The sequence below is a fragment of the Papio anubis genome, chromosome 7, assembly GCF_008728515.1.
Source record: "Papio anubis isolate 15944 chromosome 7, Panubis1.0, whole genome shotgun sequence".
Lineage (NCBI taxonomy): Eukaryota > Metazoa > Chordata > Mammalia > Primates > Cercopithecidae > Papio > Papio anubis.
Window position 1 is genome coordinate 45708593 of NC_044982.1, and position 21877 is coordinate 45730469.

At 36.1% G+C, this 21877-nt stretch overlaps 1 protein-coding gene across 4 annotated transcripts in view; it reads right to left on the bottom strand.

Annotated features, from left to right (window-relative positions):
* MNAT1 (MNAT1 component of CDK activating kinase) overlaps positions 1-21877 on the bottom strand; it is a 240680-nt gene that overhangs the window by 159419 nt on the left and 59384 nt on the right. For all 4 annotated transcript variants that reach the window (XM_031668067.1, XM_031668070.1, XM_031668069.1 and 1 more), the window contains exons 2-4: positions 16660-16812; positions 14901-14974; positions 3994-4097 (exon numbers count right to left, since the gene is read on the bottom strand). In XM_031668067.1, the coding sequence (XP_031523927.1) occupies positions 3994-4097; positions 14901-14974; positions 16660-16812 (331 nt within the window). The remainder of the gene's footprint in view (positions 1-3993; positions 4098-14900; positions 14975-16659; positions 16813-21877) is intronic.

The window sequence follows — 21877 nt, forward strand, 5'->3', positions numbered from 1 at the left end:
GTAGACATGTTACTATTAAACAGAACAACTATTCTGTTATACCATACTAGTGGATTTTGCTATACTAAGGCCACTGGGAACATATTAAGGGAATTTGAGGGATGAGTTTAAAAAGATGACTAGAAACAGAAAGGTATACATAAAGATCAATTGGATTCAAGACTGACAATAGGAGGAATAGTTAGAAGTATATTCAAATAATCCAGATAAGAAATAAGAGCCCTATGCAGTGGCTCGTGCCTGTAATCCCAGCACTTTGGGAGGCCAAGGCAGGTGGATCACAAGGTCAGGAGTTTGACATCAGCCTGGCCAACATGGTGAAACCCTGTCTCTGCTAAAGATACAAAAAATTAGCCAGGCATGGTGGCACATGCCTGTAATCCCAGCTACTTGGGAGGCTGAGGCAGAAGAATCGTTTGAACCCAGGAGATGAAGGTTGCAGTGAGCCAAGTTCATGCCATTGCACTCCAGCCTGGGCAACAGGGCGAGACTCCGTCTCAAAAAAAAAAAAAAAAAAAAAGAAAGAAAGAAAGAATAGAAATAAGAGCCCTAAATACAGTAATAATCTAATTAGAGTAGGGATGAGGCTTAAAACATGAGTGATCTTCAACAGAATATAAACACTGACCAAATATGGATTGAACACTTAGATGAATGCTGGCACCATTCACTGAAACAAAGAACATAGTAAGAGACAAAATAGACTTTCATTAAAAAACTGTCAAAAGAGACAAAGAACATTATATAATGATAAAAGGGTCAACATATAGAAAATTATAACAATTATAAACAACTAAATATATAAAGCAAACTGACAACTAAAGGGAGAAATAGCAATATAGTAACAGTAGGAGACTTAACTCACATTCAATAATGGATGGAACTTTCAGAAAGAAGATCAATAAGGAAACAGAAGTCTTGAAACAACTTTATAGTTCTGTATATGTCTGTTAGTTGTTATTCCACTCAACAGCAGCAGAATACACATTCTTCCCAAGCACATACAGAACTTTCTACAGAATAGGTCACAAGTTAGGTCACAAAACAAGTCTTAACAAATTTAAGAAGACTGAAATCATACCAAGTATCTTTCCTGACCACAATGGAATAAAACCAGGAATCAATAGCAGAAGGAAAACTGGAAAAATTCACAAATATGCACATATGTGAAAATTAAACAATAAACTCAAAAAATCATTGGGTCAAAGAAATCAAAAAGGAAATTAGGAAATACCTCAGGTCAAACACAAACAAAAACATAGCATACCAAAACTCAAGGGATACAGAAAAAGCAGTACTAAGAAGGAAGTTTCTTGTGATAAACACCTACTTTAAAAGAGAAGAAAGATCTCAAATAACAACCTGGCTTTACGTCTCAAGGAGCTAGAAATTTAGTAACAAACTGAGCTCAAAGTTAGCAGAACAAAGTATTAAAATAAATAACAAAGATTAGAGCAAAAATAAATAGAAAATAGAAAAAGAACAGAAAAAAATCAACAAAATTAAGTTTTTTTGAAAAGATAAAATTGACAAACTCTTTGCAAGACTATGAAAGAGAGACTCAAAATCAGAAGTGAAAGAGGAGACATTACAACTGATGCCACAGAAATAAAAGGATCATGAGACTACTATGAACAATTACACACCAACAATTATACACTTCAGTTAATCTAGAAGAAATGAACAAATTCCTAGAAACATACAACCTACTAAGACCAAATTATGAAGAAATAGGAAATCTGAAAAGACCTAGAACTAGTATGGACACTGAATCAGTCATCACGCCTCCTAACAGAGAAAAAGCTGTAGTGGTGAATAATGCCAAACAGTTAAAGAAGAATTAATATCAATCCTTCTCAAACTTTTCTAAAAAATTGAAGAGAGGGACACTTCCAAACTCGTTTTATGAAGCCAGCATTATTACCCTGATGCTAAAACCAGACAAAGACACCACAAGGAAAAAAAACTGCGAGCCAAAATCCCTGATGAACAAAAATGCAAAAATCCTCAGCAAAATACTTATAAACTGAATCTAACTGCACATTAAAAGGATCATACAACATAACCAAGAGGGAATTATCCTTGGGATGGAAAGACGGTTTGACATACAAAATCAATTAATATACATTAACAAAATAAAGAATTAAAATCACATAATCTTATCAATACATGCAGAAAAAGGCTTTGATAAAATGTAAGGCCCTTTCATGATAAAAGTGGTGGCTCACATCTGTAATCCCAACACTTGGGGTTAATGAAACATTTTATCTATGCATACCTATTCTGCATGTATCTTCTGATGTTCCCAGAGAAGGTTACTAGGCAAAGAGAGTAACATTAATGACATACTGATGCTCTCAGAAATAAGATACTTTTAAAGAAAGCTAGACTAGGTATGAATGGAATGAAAATGTAGTATCAATTCATTGAGCGTTTTACAGCAGGAAAGAAATGCTGATACAAAGCACTATAAGACTATAAGGAGGAAGTCTCTTCTAAATACAATATGAAAATATATGCTATGTGATCCAAATATGCTTGTATCCTTTTCACTAATTACAAAATCCTGATAAAGTATCTCAAACATAATTACCTCTGCTTTTCCCTACAACTAGAAAGTCAAACTGTACTATATAAATGATAGCTAAAGTGTATAAATTAGACAATTGATCCTTTGTATGCATACAATTCTTTTTTCTTTATAGAATACATTTTAATACATTTAATAATAATGACTCCTGAGATGTTTTCTTTTTTTTTTTTTTTTTTTTTTTTTGTGAGATGGAGTCTCTCTCTCTGTCGCCCAGGCTGGAGTGCAGTGACACAATCCCCACTCACTGCAAGTCCTGCCGCCTCCCGGGTTCATGCCATTCTCCTGCCTCAGCCTCCTGAGAAGCTGGGACTACAGGCGCCCGCCACCACGCCCGGCTGATTTTTTTTTTGTATTTTTAGTAGAGATGGGGTTTCACCATGTTTGCCAGGATAGTCTTGATCTCCTGACCTTGTGATCCGCCTGCCTCGGCCTCCCAAAGTGCTGGGATTACATGCATGAGCCACCGCGCCCGGCCGAGATACTTTCAAAACAAACTTCAACATGAGATCAACTAAAACAAACCAAAATCATATTTATATCTAGCAATGATACTATTTCAGTAAAACAAAAAAGGTAACTAATTGAGAAACCAAAGTTAAGCTTAGTTGACAAATGTGTTCCTCTGACCTAATCATGAATTCATTTTAGTTTCTAATAAATAGTGTCCTTGTTTTATCTCCCTCTTGGGAGCTCCATCAACGTCTGTCTGGGTTTACTCCCTCCTTTAAAGAAATTAGTGTTCAAGGATAAAAATGAGCCTCCATTGTTTTGTGACCACTGTCCAAATGCTCACTTACCGGAAAATTATACAAGCAGGCAAAACTAGCGTTAACAATCACCTATCTTATGGATCCATTTCCTTAAGAAAGCACAGTCTAACATAATGCTGTCAAAGTGGTTTTTGCTGTAGTAATGTGTGCCTGCCTACCTACATACCTCTACAGTGTATATTCATATTTCTGGTCTAAATTTCAGCGACATTTTTTGTAAATGTAACTGGTTTAAAGGAAGATATCTTTTTAAAGTATCATGTGGAAATATTTGTTTCTTTTTTTTTTTTTTTTTTTTTTTTTGCGGGTGTCTCTTTTTTCCCCCCGGTGTGGTTTTGTTGCCAGATCTCAGCTCACTGCAAGCTCCGCCTCCCGGGTTCATGCCACTCTCCTGCCTCAGCCTCCCGAGTAGCTGGGACTACAGGCGCCCGCCACCTCGCCCGGCTAGTTTTTTGTATTTTTTAGTAGAGACGGGGTTTCATCGTGTTAGCCAGGATGGTCTCGATCTCCTGACCTCGTGATCCGCCCGTCTCGGCCTCCCAAAGTGCTGGGATTAGAGGCTTGAGCCACCGCGCCCAGCCTGGAAACATTTGTTTCTAAGACAAAAGAAGAAAATACTTAGCCACCGACCAGCTTTAATTTATTTTTCTGAATAACATCTTTGTTTTCCTTTTGATATATCTCCATTTTCTTTTTGGTATTGTCCAAATCCACATTGTTGGTCAAGTTGAAAACTGCATTAGAAAGAAAACAATGAGATGAAAAATACTTTTAATATAAATCTTGAGTAGATAATAAAAAATAAATACCACAGAGACTCATTTGTTAGGATGTCATTCTTTATAGCTCTATTTGTGACCTTTTAATCAGCTACCTATTTTAGAGACTAGCTCTAGTTACGGCAACCATGTTTTCCAAGCCAAATACAAGGACAGACTGTCTGACTTGCACAAAATACCTAAATGTCAGGATCACTCCAGAAAACCTAAGATACGTGCTTGCCATACTTAATTAGATCTGATTTTTATAGTCCCCTCTCTAGCTTTAAAAGCATACAAAATACTGTTTAAATTTTTTTAATATAAAGAGTAAGTCTGGAATCTACTACAGTAGTCAGAATTTTAAAAAGAGTTTAAAAATCATATATTTGTATAATTGATATCAAACAAAAAACAGGTTTTATCCCCATTCCACTGGTCTCCAACATGAGTAGGCACAGGCTTGAATTACCTCCAAACCTGATTCCAAACCTTGTAGTCTAGCTCTAGAAACGTATGAAATAAAAGAGTTGGAACTTAAGAAGAAAAATAAAGGATAAACTGGCACCAAAACTTAGACTAAAAGAATTTAAGAGAACTACTGAGACACGTTTAGATACTACTAAATTTTCTGTGAATTAGAACTCTCTTTTTATAATTCCAAATCAAAATAATTTAAATTATAAATGCCATATTCCCTTCTAATTTTCTATATGTAAATCAAAGTTACTATAATACTCTGAACAATTTAAAAAAAGACCCTCTTGCTATATATAAATTCATATGGAGCAATCCATATCAGTAAGACTCTCCTATTCCATAATTCAATTCAAGCTTCCCTTGTAATCTTTCTGCATCCATTATTAGCCTTTCCAACCCTTCTCCAATTACTTACCACTGCTTCCTGCTTCTTGTCCTACAAACAAGACGGATCTACCCTAAATAACTCTGCTCTATCCCTTGGGTTTCTACAGATTGCTTCCCCATCTCACTCTTTCCTTTAATAGCTTATAAGAGTTAAAAAGTAATACTGGAGGACCAACACAGAGTTGCTTGTTTTGTTGAGTAAAGCCATCAAACAGACTCAGATGACCAATTTGATCTATAATTTCATTTTTGTCTTCTCAAGAGGCCAATGTATTTCAGAACATCAATTTATCATAATCACTGTTGAAAATCCAGGCTCATTTAGGTATAAAGGCAAAAGTCTATTCAGTTTTATCATATGCAATTTTAAATCTGGAAGAATTGAGAGAAAATGAGAAGCAATTATCCTCTAGCAACTTCTCCAGTTTTTTAACATAAAGTGGAAAAGAAAGTAAGTCAGGGAATCTGGCTAGGATGCAATGTGGGACAATCTTCATAAATCACACTCTAGTCCTGACACAAAACAGTCAGAGGGAGGCTCCAGACAAGCAGCACTCTCAAAAAGGTACCTCTGATCCTTAGTTAAAATGGTGATTCCACTATCTTTACCAACCACTCACAATCTACCTCTTGTATTTAATAGGCCATCCTCTGAGCAACCAAATCCAATGATTTTTTTTCACAACTCTCACCATCCCCAACATCTACCAGATCCAACCTCAGCCTCCCAAGTCGCTTGGATTACAGGCGTGCACCACCATGCCTGGCTAATTTTTGTGTATTTTAGTAGAGACAGGGTTTCGCCATGTTGGCCAGGCTGGTCTTGAACTCCTGGCCTCAAGTAATCCACCTGCCTTGGCCTCCCAAAGTGCTGGGATTACTGATGTGAGCCACCATGCCCAGCCATTAACCTAGGCTATCTGATTCCAAACCTGAACTTTTATCTACAATGCCTACAAAACTAGTTGTGTCATTTCTCTCAATGCCTGAAAACCAATGCTACCTAGCAGTCCTCTGCATTTGTATGCCCCTACACTTTCCCATTTCCATACCTGTGATTAAACTGTTCCCTACCCACAGGGCTCATCTCAGTACCAACCTCAACCCAGAACAACAGTGAATATCCACATATGACTCACCCTTCTGTACCCATTTTAATCACCAGCTTCTCCTTATGAGACACTTTGCAGTTACAATCTCTCCATCCCTGAATGCTTACAATACATTATCTAATATCGCTCTGCTGGTGTTTACCCACTTTCTACCTTGTATAATGATTTTCAATATGCACATCTTGTCTGACCTATTAGAAGGATAACTGGCACCAAAACTTAGACTAAAAGAATTGTCTAAGTTTTGAGGGCAGTTTCTAGGTCTGATTCATCTTTATTATTACTTCCACTACTTCTATGTACTCCTATTAGAATGGCAAAACTCCAATGACAACATAAAATGCTGGTGCAGATCTGGAGCAACAGGAACTCTCGTTCCTTGCTGTGGGGAATGCGAAATGGTACAGCCACTTTGGAAGACGGTTTCCTAGTTTCTAACAAAACTAAACACACTCTATCATATAATCTGGCAATCAAGCACCTAGGTATTTACCCAAATGAATTGAAAACATATGTTCACACAAAAACCCACACATGAATGGCTACAGCCGCTTTATTAATCATTGCCAAAATTTGGAAGCAACCAAGACATCCTTCAGTAGATTAAAAAAAAATGTAATATTATTCAGCACTAAAAAGAAATAGGCTATAAAGCCAAGACACAGAGGAGCTTTAAACGCATATTGCTAAGTGAAAGAAGCCAATCTGAAAAGGCTACATACTGTATGATTCCATCTATATAACATTCTGGAAAAGTCAAAACTATAAAAACTAAAAAGAACAGTGTTTGCCAGGGGTTGGGGTAGGGAGGAATAAACACACAGAAAAGCACAGAGGATTTTTAGGACAGTTAAAAATGACTCTATATGATATAATGATAGATACACATTATTATATGTTTGTCAAAACTCACAGGCTGTACAGCACCAAAAATGAATCCTAGTGTAAACTACAGACTTTGTGTGATAATCATATGTCAATGTAGGTTCATTGATTGTAACAATGTACCACTCTGGTGCAGGATGTTAATAGTCGGGGAGGCTGTGCACTATGCACATGTAGAGGGAAGAGATATATAGGAACTCTCTGTATTTTCTGCTCAATTTTGCTATGAATCTAAAACTTCACTTAAAAAAAGTCTACTTTTTAAAAAAAAGAAAAAAAGAAAAAACTTCTCATCTGGTAAGGGCTAAAGAAATACTTGTTGAATTATCATGAGAGAAAAAAATAAACTAATACCCAACATTTATAATTACCTTTATAATTATAGATTTAATTAAAATAACCTTTATAATTACAGATTTGAACATGGCAAAGGAGGAAGGTTCAAAACGACAGGACTAAATAATCTTGGTTTCTTACGGTATGAATCTACTGAAAAGTAAGTGGTCAAATTGATACCCCATGTAGAACTCTACTAATATGTTTAAAGCAGTTTAAAAAAACACTGTTTATTAGCAAACTAGACAGTTTACTACTGATTTTAACTTTTACATTAGAGCCCAAAAATAGGTAAACTTAAATCTTAAGTGAAATTAATCTGTTTTTATACAAACAATTTCTTTTATGCTTATTAAAAACTTTATGAGTTCTGGATCACTTGAGGTCAGGAGTTTGAGACCAGCCTGGTCAAAATAATGAGGCCCCATCTCTACCAAAAAAATAAAATTAAAAACTTAACCAAGTGTGGTGGCATACACCTGTAGTTCTAGCTACTTGGGAGGTAGAGGCAGGAGGATTACTTGAGCCCAGGAGTTTCAGACTACAGTGAGCTACGATGGTACCAATGCACTTTAGCCTAGGAGACAGAGTGAGACCCTATCTCTAAAAAATAAATGAATAAATAAAAATTTAAAAAAGAAAACTTTATGAATTCCAATAAAAGTAAAATACTTTGTTTCATATTTTAATTTAGAAGCAAAGGTAACAGCAATAATAAATGCAAATCATAATCTGATAATATAAACCTCTTCCTTTAAAAAGTAAGAAAAGAACCATAAAAGTGAATTGCTATTTTTAAAAGTTTTCAGATGAAGCAGGTCTCATTCATACCCAATGAATCAGGTTGGTACAACAGCCGTGAAGAAAAAGGAATAGAAGCTAATTTGCTATAACAATCATTTGACCCTTTATCTGTTTACTAGTTTAGCTCAGATATTGACCTGCCTTTAGTCAAGTATTAAAAGCAAACAAAAAGCCTATTGTATTTTCTGAAAGATTTAATGTTATTTAAGTACAATTTTGAAGTCTTTTTGACATCCAGAATTTATTTTAAAAAGCCCTTAGGACTTTCTCACCCTTTTAAAATAAGAATTCTCTGCACCAAAAGAATAATCTGTTTTGCACCAAAAGAATAATCTGTTCATTATGAAACTAAGAATAAACCTTTGAGATAATCCCTGGAGCCATAAGGAACAAGAATTTTATGTATAGATTGTCATAACCACAGAAAAGAGCCTATTGTTAATGCCATAAGAAAGTCCATCTTCATGTGTGCCCCTTCTATTGAAAATGTCTGATGCTATTATTCAAAATTATAACGTTTTCATTTTTATATTCATGTTCAAAAGATTCATAATGAAATTTATGCAACAAAATTACCTCAATCTCCAATTTATGAATCCTCAAACACTGACCCTCTGAGGCACCCTACTAACTCTAGTCCTGTCACTCCAGACTTAAACATTTATCTTCAACAACACCCTTCTACCTATAAGATTGAATTCAAATGTCTTTAATATCCTTCAAAATATGGCCCCAACCTACCTTTTTTCTCTCATCTCTAATAATTCCATAGAACTCCGTGTTCTAGACTCAGAGAGTAAGAAAATCCTATATTTACAATTTGGCTCCATTCTTTACTAGCAACGCAATCTTGGGCACAATACTTAAGCTCTCTGTGCCTCTTCTCCAAATGCAAAATAGGAATAAAAATGCCTGTCTCTTAGCGTTTCAAAAATTATGTGAGATAATGTGTGTATAGCTCAGTCTGGTACTTAGTAAATGTCCATTAAATTAACATTTTATACTTCCGATTAACATAGTCAATACAGATATCACAGACATCTAACTAATTATCTTTAAAAGTATGAATAAAACACAAAATAGAAAGCTATTGAAACAAGATTTTTAAAGGAAGTTTTGGCCAGGTGTGGTAGCTCATGCCTGTAATCCCAGCACTTTGGGAGGCCGAGGCGGGTGGATCACAAGGTCAGGAGTTCAAGATCAGTCTGCCCAAGATGGTGAAACCCCATTTCTACTAAAAATACAAAAAAAATTAGCCAGGCATGGTGGTGGGCGCCTGTAATCCCAGCTACTTGGGAGGCTGAGGCAGAGAATTGCTTAAACCCGGGAGGCGGAGGATGCTGTGAGCCGAGATCACGCCACTGCACTACAGCCTGGGCAACAGAGCAAAACTCCGTCTCAAAAATAAATAAATAAATAAGTTTTATTTATATGATGACAAACAGAACAATGCCATACAACTAAGTGGTGAAGCCGCACTGTAACAAAACTTCACAGGTCTAAAACTAAAGTTTTTACTTCATCTCTCATTTCTGCACACGCTTCACCCAACAAAACAAAATAATAGAAAATACTGCCTATTCTTCCGTGTTTACCTGATTAACACCATACAACTGCATGCGGTCGGGTCATAATATTTTAATTTATCCTTGCCTACTCTCTCTAACACACTTCCTACATCAAATCAACCACTTAAATATTCTGCGTCTAAAATATTCTCTATCTATACCCACTGTTACTATCTACTCCAAGCCCTCATTATTTCTCATCCAAATTACTGTAATGGCCCCTTGAAAAGTCATTTCTCACTCTTTAGTATCTCCTCTTAGCCACAGGATAAAATCTTAACTGACAGCCTGGTTTACAAAGCCCCCTTTTTTTTCAGTTGACAAATAATAATTATAAATATCTACGGGGTACAATGTGATGTTCTGATATTCGTATTCACTGTGGAACTATTTTATCTAATTAATTAATGTACATGCTTATTTTTTTGTAGCAAGGACACTGGAAATCTATTCTTCTAGCAATTTTGAAATATACATTATTATTAATTATGGTCACCATGCTGTGCAACAGACCTCAAAAACTCATTCCTCCTGTCTATTTGAAATTTCATATCCTTTAGCCAACAAAATAATAAAAAATACTGCCTATTCTCCAGTGTTTACCTGATTAACTCCATCCACCTCCCCTTTCCCCACCCACCATCCATCCCACAGCCTCTGGTAACCACCATTCTACTCTCTACTTCTCCAAGTTCAACTTTTTTAGATTTCAGATATAAGTGAGACCATGCCATATTTGTCTTTCTGTGACTGACTTATTTCACTTAGCATAATGTCCTCCAGCCTGACCCATGTTGTTGCATATTACAGAATTACCTTCTTTTTTAAGGCTGAAGTATTCCATGGTGTATATGTACCACATTTTCTTTATCCATTCATCCAATGATGGACACTTAGATTGATTCCATATCTTAGCTATTGTGAATAGGGCTATAGGTTGCAGACCCAGAAGTGGGATTACTGGATCATATGGTAGTTCTATTTTTAGTATTTGAGGAACTTCCATACTGTTCTCCAAAATGGCTGTACTAATTTACATTCCCACCAACAGCATACAAGGATTCCCTTTTCTCCACATCCTCATCAACACTTATCTCATCTTTTTGATAACAGCCATTCTAACAGATGTGAAATGATATCTCATTGTGATTTTAATTGGCATTTCTCTCATGATTAGTGGTGTTGAGCACATTTTCTTTCTTTTTTTTTTTTTTTTTTTTTGAGACACAGTCTCGCTCTATCACCCAGGCTGGAGTGCAGTAGCACGATCTCGGCTCACTGCAAGCTCCGCCTCCCGGGTTCATGCCATTCCCCTGCCTCAGCCTCCCGAGTAGCTGGGACTACAGGTGCCTGCCACCACGCCTGGCTAATTTTTTGTATTTTTAGTAGAGACGGAGTTTCACTGTGTTAGCCAGGATGGTCTCGATCTCCTGACCTCGTGATCCGCCCGCCTCGGCCTCCTAAAGTGCTGGGATTACAGGCATGAGCCACCGTGCCCGGCCGAGCACATTTTCATATACCACTCGTATGTCTTCTTTTGGGAAATGTCTATTCAGGTCCTTTGTCCATTTTTTAAATGAAGTATTATCTTGCTACTGAGTTGAGTTCCTTATATATTTTGGAGATTAACCCTTTATCAGATTTCTGGTTTGCAAATATTTTCTCCCACTCTGTAGATTATCTCTTCACTCTTTTGTTTCTTTTGCTGTGAGGAAGTATTTTAGTTTGATATAATCCCATTTGTCTATTTTTGCTTTTGTTGTCTATGGTACTAAGGCCTCCTTAATCCAGCCTGTTTTTCAGGCCTCATTTTTAGTCACCCCTCATGTTTTATCTACCTATAACAGACTACTTGCTCATTCTCCAACATGCCCCACATTTTTCTATCTCGGTGCCTTTTTCTTTTGTTACAAATGTTTTCCTAAGCCCTTTCTATCTGGTTAACTCCTCTTCCTCTTTTAAGATCAAACTCATATGTCATCTCTTCTCTGAACTTCACCAAACCATATCTCTATTTCCCAGTTCTAGGTTAATTGCTTTATCTGTATTCCCATAGCATTTTATAAATGCCTATTTATAAGACTTATCACATTAAATTATAGTTATTAGTTAACATAATTATCTCCCCCTTTAGAGTCTGAGCTTATTGAGGACCAATACCACATATCACCATCAATAAAGCAGTTCACATAACATAATTTAAAAACTTACTGAATTGAACTGAAGTTCAGAAAATAAACTATAAATCCAAGAGGTTACTTCCCAAAAATCATCAATATCTTTAAATAGAGTAGAACCACTCTTTAATCAACACAATGAGGATTTATAGTTGATTATTTAAATAGGTCTGTTAAAGGAGGGAAACACACACATACACCTGTCTCTCTCTTCAAATACTTTAACTTAAAACATACATAGTAAGTATATAGTCATTCTCTAACTTACTGACATACAGCAAATTCTAGCCTTTAATTAGAGTTTTGCTTCTTCCTTATATAGGCCATAATTGTCATCTATATTGTTGTTTCCTTTTTTGTTGTCTGTTTTTTTGGTATTTTGAGACATGGTCATGCTCTGTTGCCTAGGTTGGAGTGCAGTGGCGCAACCATGGTTCACTGTAGCCTTGGACTCCTAGACTTAAGCGATCCACCTCAGCCTCCCAAGTAGCTGGGACTACAGGCGTGTGCCACTACACCCAGCTAATTTTCTAAATTTTGGTAGAGATAGGTCTCATTATGTTGTCCAGGCTGATCTCAAACTCCTGGGCTCAAGCAATCCTCTTGCCTTGGCCTCCCAAAGTGCTGTGATTACAGGCGTGAGTCACTGTACCTGGCCAATTTCCACTTTTTAAGAAGTGACTTAAAAACCTGAGAAGCAGAATCCTTTAGAGTTTTACAAGTTTTTCCCCAACTTTACACACGATTTAACTTTAAATATTTAAATTACATATAATATTTAAATATGTATTTAATTACGTAACTACAATAACAAGTACAACTGGCATAAGAAGGTTGACAGCATTCACAATGCATTCATTATGCTGTGGTTATCAGTGAGTACATTTTATGGAAGAACTGGGGAATGTCAGTTACTTCAACGAGACAATTAAGTGGAAATTGGTTAAGAGAGTTTTCCGATACTGCAACTGAAGACAGTCCTTCATGAATATACGTAATAGCAGAATCACTTTCAAATTAAATGGTCTGAGCCACAGTTTCTATATTTTGGTAAAGAAAGCATTACATGTTGTATCCCTCTAACATCCAGACTTGCTCTTGCCTATCAATTCTAGTACCAATTATGGGCCCCATACTGTCCATACCTTCAAATTAATTTATCTTGGAGCAAGATATATATATATATATTTTTTTTTTTTTAATCACAGCTCAGTCAGAACCTTAATCCCAGAATCAAGATCTCCTTGTAGTTCATCCCCTAAATCTATTCCTCACCTTCTCTGTACATCAGTTTCTTTTAGTTATCCTGACTGCCTGCTTAGAATTGTGAACATGTATTCAACTTGTACTGCAACCCCTATAATCTCCTTTCCTTTTATTGCTTGACCAGACTTTTGACTAATCACATTACCTTTAGAATACACGTAAGCTACTTTTCTTCCCAATTGCTATCCAACAGCTTGTCCTATACTTAACATCTATGTAGAGCCAGATTTCTACATACCTTCATACTTGCCCAGTTCTTGTAGATTTCTTTCTGGTTTTTCTTCTCAGTCTACACTCTAACTTTTCCACTTTGCCTTGTCACTCCCAATTCTACCATCTTTTCAGCTAAAATCCATAGTCACTCATGATGCTAAGATAACATACAAAGTGCAATGAGTACGTGCAGAGTGGAAAAGCAGTGGCTCTTATGGCACTGAAAGATCCCTGAGAAACCCTAAATTATGTTTTCCATATGTTTTGCTATGGCATAACAAATGAACTTAGACATATGAGAAAAGTTTCAGGTAACAGTTGAAACAAAAAGATTTTCTGGATTTTCTAGTAAAGAAATTAAAATGAATTGTGAATATTTATTATTCTTTAGGAATGTGAATTTTTTAAGTTTACCATGTATTAATCTTCTAAAGAATGATTCATTTATTATAATCTTATTTTTAATAGTAAATATTAAGTACAGTTACCTATCAAGTTTGAAAGAATAAAAATGAGGCCGGCGCGGTGGCTCAAGCCTGTAATCCTAGCACTTTGGGAGGCCTCAGATCGGCGGATCACAGGAAACAGAGATCGAGACTATCCTGGCTAACACGGAAACCCCGCCTCTACTAAAAAAGTACCTAAAAAACTAGCCGGGCTTAGGTGGCGAGCTACCAGTCCCAGCTACTCGGGAGGCTGAGCCAGGAGAATGGCTGTGAACCTCGGGAGGCGGAGCTTGCAGTGAGCAGAGATCCCGCCACTGCACTCCAGCCTGGGTGACAGAGCGAGACTCCGCCCCAAAAAAAGAAAGAATAAAAATGATTCTTGTTTGATCTTCATAGTCTCATTCTAATTTTCACAGTATATAACCTTTGTGTCATTTCCAAACCCGCACTTAGTAATAATTATTGCAACTTTAAAAAGCAGCATTTTTTTTAAATCAATATATAACAACTTCCAAAGTTTTTAACATCTCTGAAATTTTAAGAAAACTGAAATCATTAGACAAAATCTTCCTTTTGACTAAACACATCAGAAAGAAAAGACACAAAGATTACTCCAACCTCTGATTCAAGAATAACACTGATTAATAGAATGCCACTTCAACAGTCAACTGCTTCAAAGTACTTTAAGACTACTATATCCACAGAAGCACAAATAATGATAAACATATGGCTTTAGTCACTATAAATATGGTTAATAGGAACCCCATTTTTGAAAAATCGGAATATGCTTTCCTTCATTTAAACTACTCTAACATGTTATCAACATACAGATGTATGTACCCATATAGTCTTCCTCCCCAGCTACAAAGTGTTACTACCTCTATTAAACGTATTTTTCCAGAGACAAAATATTAAATAGGTTCTTTACCTAAGTATGCCTTCAATTTGACAAACACAACTCAAGTGCAAAAGAAAGTAATTAGGTAAATGTTAGCTATCACAACTAAACCTATTAAGAGGTTTTTATGTGAGATGTTCTCCTAAGCATTTAAAAGATAAAAGCACATGGTCTTATAGGCTAGCATACATCAAATTAAAAACATACCAATTTCTTCCACTTCTTCCAGGAAGTCATTGTATTCTCTTAGACTAGGAAAATCTTCTTCCCTTTTATTGTATCTTTAAGAAAACAAAAAAATCTACATATTACATATCATTGCTTTGAATATTATCTAACTGGTTTACTTGTTCTTACCTAATTCATATATGATACAAGGAAAAGAGTTGCTTACTGTGTAAAACATCATTCTCTATTTTTTTTTTTTTTTTTTTTTGAGAGGGAGTCTTGCTCTGTCGTCCAGGCTGGAATGCAGTGGCACAATCTTGGCTCACTGCTACCTCCACTTCCCTGGTTCAAGCAATTCTCCTGCCTCAGCCTCCCGAGTAGCTGGGATTATTACAGGCACACACCACCACATCCAGTTAATACTTTTTGTATTTCGTAAAGATGGGACTTCACCATGTTGGCCAGGCTGGTCTCAAACTCTGACCTCAAGTGATCCACCCACCTCAGCCTCCCAAAGTGCTGGGATTACAGGCATGAGCCACTGCGCCCAGCCTAAAATACTGTTTTCCTGACACCAGGTTTGTAACCAAACCAAAAATGCAATTCTTAAATTCTTATGACTACAGAGAAGTAGGATCAGGAGAAAATGGTACAATATGCAAAATCCTTGTTAAGACTTCAGGGAAAGATAAATTGGGAGCTTGAAAGATTGGAAAATGAGCTTAAGCAAGGCATATCAGCGGAAATTATGGTATTATTTACTTATAAGGGATTCACTGATTTCCAAAACACAAAAAAAAATTGAAGCGACTCCTCCATTTTTATGACATAGTCTAAAAAACGCTAGATCAAGAAAATCTTTAAATACTGTAATGTACCTGGGAAGAATCAGTAAATTGCAAGGAATTAACAATGAAAGATCAAAATCTAAGAGACTACCTTGCAGAAGTTATACAAACAATAAAAGAGCCACTAGGGGCACTGATAAAGTACCATTGGTTATGTACCTAGAAAGATGCTGCTAAAACACTGATTACCTGGGTTGAAATGTTTACTACCAAAAAGGAAAATAAATATATCAATTATTTCTTATAATAAAAGAATGGATAAAAAGAAACCCAAAACTATTAACAAAGAGTAAAAAGTAAAGCCTAAATTGTACATGAAAAAGACAGATTAATAATATATAGGTATATATACACATATATACACACATATATATACTATGCCCATATGTGTATGTATATATACATAAAAATATACATACCAAAATAAACTACAGCTAACACATGATTTTCTCTAACAGCCTTCAAACCTCAACTTAATGTTACCTCCTCAGCCCACATCTGACATCACTGACCACAGCAACACAGACCACTAACTATATAACACTATTCTCAATCTATAATAAATAACATTTGTTTTGGTTTACCTGTTTTTTGTCTTTTTGCTATCCTGTGCTACTGTACGGTAAGTCTCATGAGGACAGAGTTCATAGCTGTTTTACTCATCACTTTGTAACTACTGCCTAACATGCATAACACAGTGTTTACACATAGTAGGTACTCAATACATGTTTATTAATCAAAAAACAAATACAAATGAATAATGAAGCCATCAATCAAGAGGCTCTTCTTTAACAAAGATAAATAATATTACTCAGTTCTCTAAGAACTTAAATGAATTTATACTTATATACCTGCTACTTGTCCATATTTATGAGGAAATAATAATCAATTACTGACATAATTGTTAAAGTCCTCTTTGTTGACTGAATCATTCGAGCAGGAATACTTACATCTTTAGTACTTTTTTCCTGATCTCAACCTCCTTATCAACAGTGGGATCTTCAAAGAGTTGTACCCTGAAGTTGCTCTTTCTAAGTGGAGTACCACACTCAGGACAGTTTCCAGCTCCTCTCACAAACAGTAAATCTACACAACTTTCACAGCTGTAAGGAGAGAAATAAAACATAACATTTAAGCCAAGGTTCAAATCTACAACACATCTGAACAGTTTGCCCCTGTGGGGGAAGGAGAGTGAGACTGGAAAACTAGTCATTGCTATTTAAAATCTTACCAAAAAACTTTCTGGAAAATGTTCATTTTCATTTGGAGCTTACTTTTCAGATATAGTTATCCCAAGTGATACCAGTTTAGTTTTACAGATCAAACAAATTTATAAATTAAAATAAATTGAGTGAGAAACTAGGAAGAAGAGCAGGATAGGGAGAAGTGGAAGAGCATGTAAAAGGCTAGTGTATGGTCACCTCCATCCCCAGTCCCAATATCATCCTTAGACCTGGGCAAGAACAGCCTCTTCCAGGGGCCTGCACTTTAGAAAGTCCTGTATACCCCAAGCACTAAAACAGATGTTTTTTTCTTCCTTTCCTTGTAAGAACATTTTTGAAAGTTCTGTAATCAACTGAGCAAATGACAATTACAAGAAAGAGGTGCCAGCTGAATGAGGCCCCGCTGGCCAGAGGATAAAGAACTCTGAGTGCTCTAGTATGTATGACAGAGAAAATGAACACAACTTCTGCAATAAGAAATCCTAGAAAGAGTGGCTGCTTATAAAAGCTTTATTCTGTTAAAGTTCGTTGCCCCAAATAAAGCAAACTGAATACCCAGGCAAGCCAGGTTTCCCAGATACCTGCATCCCCTTTTCTGGTAGTGCAACATTAAGAAGGGCTTACAACTTCCTAGAAGACTTGAGTTGAAAAAACAATGAACTGGAGAGGCAAACTTCCCTGTAACCAGATTCCTGGAGACTTGGCGGGATCTGCTAATATACTGTTTTAGATGGGTCTAGGTACCACCACAATCATCCCAGCCCTGCCCCAACAGATCCATACTACCACTCAATCAGGCAGGTTACAAGGATGGATGGGAGGAGAGAGCAGTTCCTTTAGCCTCTGGGTCTTGAGGGTATAGGCTGCTGGCAACCCAAGATGCTGTGTAGGAAATCAGGCTGGGCCAAGGATGTGGCTTGATTTACAACTTTTAAATATTCAAATGTTTTGATAAATATTTACACATTTGTAGTCCTCCAGGTATATAATCTTGCTCAATTCCATATGTGTTAGGGCCACATTGTCCTAATTACTCCTTTTGTTAGCAATATCTGACATCATCTTATTTATTTCTGTGTTCTGTCTCTCAGACAAGGAAGTACAGTATATTTCTTAAGGACAGAATGTTGCCTATCTTGTTCTCTATCTCCAGTGCCTAACACTAATTACTCAATAAATAAACTTCACAGAACAAAAAAAAAGAACACAAGACAAAGGGAAAAAGAGAAATTCTAATGAATAGGGAAGAGTTGATTTCTCCTGAGTATGTATTTAACTTACAGAATAAGCTAAATAAGAAGAGTAATAAGAAAAATAAGAATTTTTAAGATTATTAGTAAAATACTAACATTGATCTTTATATGTATACATACACACACACACACACACATATATATATATATATTTTCTTTTTTGAGAATGCAGTGATGTTATCACAGCTCTCTGTAGCCTTGCCTTCCCAGATTCAGGCAGTCTTCCCACATCAGCCTCCTCAGTAGCTGGGATCACAAGCACACGCCATCACGCTCTGCTAACTTTTTAATTTTTTTTGTAGAGACGGGGACTCCCTATGTTGCTCAGGCTTGTCTCTTAACTCCTGGGCTCAAGTGATTCTCCTGCTTTGACCTCCCAAGTTTCTGGGATTATAGGCATGAGCCACCACCCCTGGCCTATATTTCTATCTTAATAGTGTCACTAAAAAATAACAGGGAAAAATTCCAAAGATCATAGTGCCATTAGCAAGATCAACTAAACCCCAGATAAACCACTTTGGACTTAGGAAGTTTCAGAGTGGTGCATTTCCACTACTCTTTGTGGTTACAGGAAATTAAACCCATGCACGGAAGGTGAAAACAGGCACACTTTATAACTATACTAACTAAAGATATTTATAAGCAAGCAGCTATCCAAAATATTCAAAATTATAGAGTCATAAATAACATTATATATCTCAAAGTCTTGGAGATTAGACTCAATCATTTAGTCAGCAAGGTAATATAGAACATTAATATATCTAAAAGTCACATTGTATATTAGACATAATATATTATTTGTTTCCAAAATCAGTTGTACATCTCTACTTTTTATAATCTGCCTTAAGCCATAATAATTTAAACAGTATTAAAATGTTTTATTGCAGTTTATTTTCCTATGTAACATTTTCCGTTTCTAATTTTAACTGTGGAAAGAATATTTTTTCTTTAAAGCTCATAAAATACAGAATTATATAGAAAAATAATTCAAAGTTCTACTTCATTGTGTTCTATATCTCACTTTCCACGGGTAATATGCTACTGTTGAGTTTAGTGTTTGTGTGGCCACATCTTTTTCTACATATTTACAAAATATATATATGAAAACTGATCATTAAAAAAAGAACAGGCCATGTATGGTTGCTCATGCCTATAATCCCAGTGCTTTGAGAGGGCAAAGCAGGAAGATAGCTTGAGCCCAAGAATATAAGACTAGCCTAGGCCGGGCGCGGTGGCTCAAGCCTGTAATCCCAGCACTTTGGGAGGCCGAGGCGGGTGGATCATGAGGTCAGGAGATCGAGACCATCCTGGCTAACATGGTGAAACCCCGTCTCTACTAAAAATACAAAAAACTAGCCGGGCGTGGTGGCGGGCGCCTGTAGTCCCAGCTACTCGGAGGCTGAGGCAGGAGAATGGCGTGAACCTGGGAGGCGGAGCTTGCAGTGAGCCGAGATCGCGCCACTGCACTCCAGCCTGGGTGACAGAGCGAGACTCCGTCTCAAAAAAAAAAAAAAAAAAAAAAAGAATATAAGACTAGCCTAGACAACATGGCTAGATCCCTCTCTCTACCAAAAATAAAAATTAAAAAAAAATCAGCCAGATGTGATGGTGCATGCCTATAGTCCTAGCTACTCAGGAGGCTGAGGCAGGAAAATCACTTGAGCCCAGGAGTTCAAGGTTACTGTCAGCTGTGATCGGCCACTGCACTCTAGCCTGTGTGACAAAGCAAGACCTATGTCCAAAAATAAATAAATAAATACATAAAATAAAGAACAGGAGAGGTAGGCTGTGTGCAGTGGCTCACACGTATAATCCCATCACTTTGGGAGGCCAAGGCAGGCAGATCACTTGAGCCCAGGAGTTTGAGACTGGCCTGGGCAACATGGCAAAACCTCGTTCCTACAAAAAAAAAAAAAAAAAAATTAGCCAGGCATGGTGGTACACACTTGTAGTCCCAGCTACTCAGGAGGCTGAGATGGGAGGATCACCCAAGCCCAGGAGGTAGAGGCTGCAGTGTGCTGTGGTCATGCCAGTGAACTCCAGTCTGGGCAACAGAGCAAGATTCTGTTTCAAAAAAAAAAAAAAAAGAAGAAGAAGAAGAAGTAGTAGTTGATAATTGCTAGCTCATTTTATCTGGCAACAAAGCAACCAAAACAGCAGTATATGGGCAATCTTTTGCCTCTAAGAGTGCAAGGAAGTTTTTCAAATAAAATTTTATATTCTGCAGAAAACAGAAAAATCTGGTGAAGAAGCCCAAATTTTCAGTCATTATCCATTTCCAAAAACATTTTTATGGTTTTTGTTTTTAAAAGTCAGAATGGTACTCATCCTTTTTCTCTCTGAATGACTTATTTTTAGCAGATTTTATTTTATCAAGAATATTCTCGTCAAAATTTTAGTCAATTGATCGCTTTATTTTTAAAGAGCAACTACATTCCATGTAGAATTTCAAATATTATAAAAACATACTGACTTAAAAAAGTATTCATAGTTTGTCAAAAACTCTATACTTAAGACTTTCTGTGAAGTAACCTAGTTTTATCAGCACTTTCCATTCTTCGTTAGCTCCTGGGCTTTTAAAAACGAAACAGAAACCTACGGTCTTCAAAGATGAAAAACAAGTAATAACATTGTTAAAGAAAAATTTTATTTTTACAACAAATTCTTCCTTAAGCCCATTTGCATTAAATTCTATAAGAAAGAAGCAGGATATTATTTTTAGAAAATTTTCCTCACAAAATATGTTGCCTAACTTGTCTATACAATAATATATTGATTGAAGTGCCATATCTTTGAACATTAAAACATTAGAAACCTAAATTCAACTAAATTTGACAAAAATCTCTGCTCTAACTGAATTGTAGAAATTTGAGGTAGAAATGACCTAAATGATCACCAGTTAATTAAAATATTATCAACATACAATAATGAAATGCGTTTAAGTATTCATGGAAAACACATGAAAAAAATAACACCTGGTGCATTTTAGAAAAGGCAGTCAATTTACAAATAGACTTTGTTCCAATAGTTTGCTTATAAATAAGCTGCTTGGAACTCAAAATACATTTTTCCCAAATAAACTATTTATATGTGATGGTTAGGGTTTTCAACTAAACTGGCCCAAAGAAGATGAACAAAATATTAGACATTTTCTTTTCTTATTTTTCTCTCCTTCCCAACCTCCACCATGAGTTGATGATATCAGCTTTCAAGTGGGAAATAAACTGGAATTTAAAAAGAATATTCTACAAGTTTTGGTCCCCAGAAAGTAACCAATTGAAATCTTTACCTTAAAAAGTTTTGAGATTTTCTTAAAGCTCAGATATTTGTAATTTTTAAAAACTTATGATCTCAAAATGAATAACTTTTGATAGAAGGGGTATACAATCTTAACAAAAGTAGAGACTTACTTATTGGCATACATGAATTTCAAGCCAATTAGCCATGGGATCCAGTTAACTTTGTCTACGATAATAATTTCTCATTTAGCAACTAAAATAGGAGTGTGTTACATTTACTTATGTGGCATACTCAATTTAAACTTTGAAATATTTGCTGTTAAATTTCCTCATCAGTCCTTTCATACCTTTAGGCTAAATTGCTATGAATCACTTGATACCTAAAAGGGAATTCAGAATCTATGTACTCCAAATCCTGAGAAAAAATTCATAACCTACCTCCTCAACAAAGTG